The sequence below is a fragment of the Aquila chrysaetos genome, assembly GCF_900496995.4.
Source record: "Aquila chrysaetos chrysaetos chromosome W unlocalized genomic scaffold, bAquChr1.4 W_unloc_2, whole genome shotgun sequence".
NCBI classification, from domain to species: domain Eukaryota; kingdom Metazoa; phylum Chordata; class Aves; order Accipitriformes; family Accipitridae; genus Aquila; species Aquila chrysaetos.
In genome coordinates, this window is record NW_024470322.1 from 3,410,492 (window position 1) to 3,416,397 (window position 5,906).

General features: G+C 54.4%; 1 protein-coding gene across 1 annotated transcript; it reads left to right on the forward strand.

Annotated features, from left to right (window-relative positions):
- Positions 1 to 333: 333 nt before the first annotated feature.
- On the forward strand, positions 334 to 5,691 carry LOC121232926 (histidine triad nucleotide-binding protein 1-like). Its single transcript, XM_041121423.1, is given in 5 exon segments — positions 334 to 505; positions 2,691 to 2,953; positions 2,955 to 2,984; positions 4,418 to 4,522; positions 5,349 to 5,691. Coding segments are annotated over 5 exon segments (735 nt in total). The 3' UTR covers positions 5,514 to 5,691.
- The last annotated feature ends 215 nt before the right edge of the window (positions 5,692 to 5,906 follow it).

The following is a 5,906-nucleotide window of genomic DNA, read 5'->3' on the forward strand; positions in this document are numbered from 1 at the left end:
TCGTTTCTTCTTTTCTGTTCTATTAAACTGTTCTTATCTCAACCCGTGGATTTGCTTCTTTTCCCGATTTTCTCCGCCATCCCACTGGGTGGGGGGGGAGTGAGTGAGCGGCTGCGTGGTGCTTAGTTGCTGGCTGGGGTTAAACCACGACACGCCCTTTCTCTTCTGTCCTGGGACTTCGAGGTGACCTGCTGAAAGAAAATGGTGTCCACCTGCCGCAACTGCAAGGCTGCGGCTGCAACCCAAACAGAAGCACTACAGCCTACCTGTGCTGACGTCTCCCCCCAAACAGACCTCCCAAGGACTGATATAGCTGTCTAGACCTCGGGCCGCATGGAGCTCCAGTACCTGGAAGTCCCCCTAGCACCCGAAGGCAGCGGTGGATGTCATAGCTGCAAGCGTGCCCAGCTGGAAGATCTCCTTGGACAAGTAACTATGCTACAAGAGGAGCTCGACAGGCAGCGCGGTATCCGGGAACGCGAGCAGGGGATCGACGCGTGGTATCGTACGCTGTCCCGGGCTGAGCGACAGCCTGCCTTAAGGCTGCGCAAGAGGAAGGTAAGCCTGAATCCAACCTCGAGCTGACTGATGCAAGGCACTCACGAGATGAAGGAGACTGGACGCTTGTCTGTGCTTGGGGTAGAAGGAAGAACCCTCCCCCATCTCCTGAAGTGTCCCTACATAACAGACAGGATGCTCTGGGGTTGGAGACTGAAGACCATGTGAGTAACGGACAGGATCCAGAACGAGCCAACCATGCAACGCTGACCCAACCACCCACCCGCATTAGAACCAGCGCCGCCAGAAAAGCACGCAAGGTATTAGTAATTGGAGATTCCCTACTGAGAGGCACCGAAGCACCCATTTGCTGTCCAGACGATTTCTCTAGAGAAGCCTGCTGCCTACCAGGAGCTCGCATTCGTGGCGTCACTGAGAGGCTGCCGAGCCTGGTGAACCCTGCAGATTATCATCCGCTCCTACTATTCCACGTAGGGTCTGGCGAGGCAACTTAGAACCCTCCCAAGAGACTATATGTCCCTCGGAGCAATGTTAAAAGGATCGGGAGCACAGGTGGTGGTCTCCTCTATCCTCCCAGTCAGAGGAAGGGGTCCAGGAAGGAGGAGACGAATTGAACAGGTGAATGCCTGGCTGCGTAGCTGCTGCCACGCTCAAGGTTTTGGCTTCTATGATCGTGGATCTACCTGTGAGAAGCCGGGTCTGTTGGGAGCTGATGGGATTCACCTGACCAAGCGGGGCAAGAGGGTCTTGAGTTGGAAGAGTTGGAAGCCACTGTGCAGAAGGAGCAGAAGGGAGCTGGCAGCTCTTTAAGGACGTTTTTCTTAGCGCACAAGAGCTCTCGATCCCCATGCGTAAGAAACCAGGCAAGGAAGGCAGGAGACCAGCATGGCTGGGGAAGGACCCTCTGGTCGAGCTGAAGCGCAAGAAGGAAATGCATAGGCAGTGGAAGCGGGGACACGCATCCTGGGAAGAATACAGGGATGCTGCCCGGGTGTGTAGGGATGGGATCAGGAAAGCTAAGGCACAGCTGGAGCTGAATTTGGCAAGGGATGTGAAGAATCATAAGGAGGGCTTCTACAGGTGCGTTGGTCAGAAAAGGAAGAGTAAAGAAAACGTACGCCACCCCCACCCCCCTCCGATAAAGAAGACGGGAGATCTAGTGACAACCGACATGGAGAAGGCTGAGGTACTCAACGACTTTTTCCCTCCCTTTTCGCTGGCAACCACTGTTCCCACATCTCTCAAGTCCCTGAACCTCAAGGCAGGGACTGGGGGAACAAAGTCCCTCCCATCGTAGGAAACGATCCGGTTCGAGACCACCTGAGGAACCTGAACGTACACAAGTCCTGCACCTGGGGAGGAACAACCCCATGCACCGGTATACGCTGGAGGCCGACTGGCTGGAAAGCAGCTTTGCAGAAAAGGACGTGGGGGGCTCCTGGTGGACACCAAGTTGAACGTGAGCCGACAATGTGCCCTTGCCACAAAGGCGGCTAAGGATATCCTTAGCCCGATATAGAGGAAAGCAGGGTTTATGTATGTTACAATACAGTTGTGTCGACCAATCAAACTGCTCACTATCCCCGGGGGCACAGGGCACCACAGGCCACCCTTGGGCAGCTTTGGGGGCACTGCCTATTTTTCTAAAAGCCTCCTACCCAGCTTAGCGCAAATCCTATCTTGATCTGCCCTCCAGCCCTCAAGCCACCAGTGCTGAACACACGCTTTGTATTTTATTTTCTCCCAGGAGGCGTGCAGCTTAGAAACGTCTGCAACTGGAGCGGGGCTTTCAGGGAACAATTTAGAGCAACTTCTGTTGGTTCTGCGAAATGTTCTGAAAAGTTAAGGCCTGCCCTGCCCTGCCCTGCCCTGCCCTGCCCCGGCAAAAGCAGTCATTTGACCGGAGGGAGCAGCACCAAAAAGCCACAAGCACGTTTGGGGTGGACTTGATGCGGTAATAAATAACAAGAAATAGTACTTCTAGCTACAACAGCCTCTTCTGAGACCTCGTTGCCCGCCCGCAGGGTCGCAGCACTACGCGGCACAGAGCACTACGCGGCACAGATCCCTCCGCGGGCTCGCCCGACGTCGTCTCCCTCCGCGCCCCGGTCGGATCCCTCCGCGCCCCGGTCGGATCCCTCCGCGCCCCGGGGGCACGCAAACTCCCTGAGCCCCGGTAAGCGCCAGGTCGACGAGGGCGGACCCGCCAAGGGGGCGGGGACAAGCGGCAACGACAGACGAGACAGCCAATCGAGACGCGGGATCGGCCGGCGGCGATCTGGCGGCCCAATGGGCGCCGCGGAGGGCCTGGCCGAGCGGAGGAAGCGCGGGGGCGACAACGGGCGCTGTCGTGGCTGGCGAGATTGTTGGGGCGCGGGCCGCCCGGCCCGGTGGCGCCACTACTGTCTTCGGAAAGATCACCGGCAAGGCGCTTCCCCGCCAACGTCATCTACGAGGACGAGGAGGTAGCCGCGGCTTTGCTCTGTGCGCGGTTCCTCTTCCCTTCCCCCCCTCCCCCTCCCCCCGCGCTCGCAGGCACCCTGAGCCGAGGACCCGTTGCGCGGTGCCCGGGAGCGCGGCAGGGCGGGTGGCGGCGTTGCTGCGGGTGGGTGGGTGGCTGGAGGGACGGGGGACGGACGGGGCCTCTCTGGGTTGTGGCGCTCTCTACTGCACCATCCCTAAAACGTCGCGCTTCTTCGGTACCCCCCCCCCCGCCCCCGGCTGCTGCGGCGCGTACCGGGTTGCCGGTGTTGCCCGGCTCGCCTCGGTTCCCAGCCCCACCGCGTCGTGTGCGTGCGCGCGTGCGCGTGCGCGTGCGTAGAGGAGGGCCTCTGACGGTAACGCACTTGGTGGCAGCCGCAGACGTCTGCCGCCTGATATCCCTTTGGCACTGCAAGTCGCGCAAAGTTTGCTGCCGAGGGATGGGAGTGGTCCTGCCTCGTGTGGGATGATAGTCTTGAAACCAGAGTAGCGACCGCGATGAGTTAGTTCTGCATAGGAGAAATGCAGGTCTCGACGTGCCTCGTAACAGCATTATAGAGATTTCACAGCTCTGCTGTGCTAGGCTTTGGTTCTGAACCCCCAAACTGGATTATTAAAGCAAAGAATTACAGCTTTTCTTATTTTTCTTAACAAAAAGCTAGAAACCGGTCATCCTGCGGGCTGCAAAAGCTTCCCAGATCTTGTTTCTGTGGTGAAGTGGGACCGTGATAACAGCATGCTTGCGAGGTTCGCGGATGCTGGTGCACCACAACGTGCTAGGAACTAGAGTGAGCTGCTTAGACTGTGGGGAAAAAAATGCAGCCGTTGCCTACACGATGTTAACTTTAAGTTAGTATCCCGTATAATTTTGTTATTAAAATGCTGAAGATTAACAGTTAGGGATGCCTTCTGCTTTTGAAGGTAGGGTTTATGTGCAATACAGAAGACAGGCTCGTACTAGGCGCTTGCAGGCTTCCTGTGATTATGCTTTTGTTCAATACTTGAGCTCCCTGTCGCGTGGAAAACGAATGGCCGCTGATCTTCCACTTCACCAAACTCTTTGCTGGTTCAGTTAAGCCGTTTGTCTCCTGCCTCTGTGGTGGACCACATCGAATAGAAAAACTGCTTAGGAAACGATCAGCCCAAATTGAAACATACTGGAGGTCGCTAATCTGAAGTACTGGCCCGTCTCCTTGCCCCCATCATCTTGCGTGCACTTCTGGAGGGGGCTCTGTAAATATGTTGTATTTTGTGTATAGAAAGTATTAATATCGCGTAAGAAAAATCAACGTTTCGGCTTGCGTTTGGGGTATCTGGCAATCTGCTTCTGTACGAGTTCAGTGGGGCGTATTGATTTGCTTAAGCTATTGCCTTTCTCTGAAGCCAATTGCGTTTTAACTGTTTACTCTTCCTCCAGCGCCTCGCGTTCCATGATCTTTCGCCCCAAGCTCCGACGCTTTTCCTAGTCACGCCTGAGGAGCCAATTATCGGGTTATCTGACGCAGAAGGTTCTGGTGAATCTGTAAGTACTGCGGAAGCTTTCTGTGGGCTAAACTGTACCTGTAATTAGTTCCTAATTTACTAGACTCTCTCTCCCATCCCCCCTTTTCCTCTTGATAGGGCACACGCAGTAGGCTATTGTGGGTTTTCTGGCGCTATAATCTTTTGCCTCTAGCTTGTAACGGAGTTGAGCTTTTTGACTAAAAGTAGCGATATAAAGCAACGCTCCTCCCTGGGTATGTACTTCTGGTGCAAAATGCAGCGTTGTTTTGGAGCGCAGTCTGATGCCTGTCGTCGTGGTTTAGAGTAAGAGTAGTAGTACTTCCTCTAATACGGAGAAGAGGGCTTGGGGTTTTTGGCAGGTCAGGGGTGAGGAAGGGCAAAGCTGGTTGAGAGGTGCTGGATGCTTCGCTCTTGGCTGTGAAAGTCAAGTTCAAAGACTTTGTAAACCCACGCAAAAGGCAGCCTAAAGTTTCTTTTCCACCAGAATTGCTTATGTTGCCTGAAGATATAATGGGGGCTTTAACCCGGAGACAAACTTAGCTTCTGTGGCCGTTTTGTAGTCCGTTACTGTCCAGCTTGAAAAAAATTGCGTGGCTCTTCCCCCCCCCCCCCCCCCCACACACACACAGTGTGCATAATCGGTCTTTGTAGCTTTGCTTGGAAAATGTCAGTTGCAGGCGGGCGGACAGACGGTAATTTGAAGCGCAACGGTTGAATTGCTAGGAATTGGCTACCTGGTTCCTCTGGGTGGTTCTCTGCTCTCAGTCCTTCCCTTCCTGCCCTCTCCCCTCTTTGTGTGTGGCTTTTTATTTTATTTATTTGTGGGTTTGTGCTTCCTTCTCCAGCTTCTTGGGCATTTCATGATTGTTGGCAAGAAGCGTGCTGCTCACCTGGGCCTGACCAATGGATTCCGGATGGTTGTGGATGAAGGGCCCGAGGGCGGGCAGTCTGTCTGTCACGTACATCTACATATTCTGGGTGGCCGTCAGTTGGGCTGGCCGCCTGGCTAAGATTTTTGCACCGCAAGAGTTGCTGCACCTGTACAAATCGCCACTGAATGGATTTCGTCTGTTGCCCGTCAGTCTAGTAGCCGCTGTTGACGTCTAATTTTTTGTGACGTGTGTCTGTGGAAGGTAATAAAAGCTTTGAGCAGCAGTTGCACAATAAAGATTTAGCATGGGGATATCACCTCTGTCTTGTGCGTCTTACTGAGGGAAATAGTTCTGCAAGTTAAAATGGTGTCTCCCCGGAGTGTAAGTATGTGGAACGTTTCAGTCTGTTAACAGTGTTCTATAGACAGATAATGATTTGCCCAGTCATTGGAAGCGTGATGCTGGAACCGCTTAGCCGTCTCGTGCGTCGTGCAGGAAGCAAACTCTTAGCTTTTTGGAAGTGGTACGCAA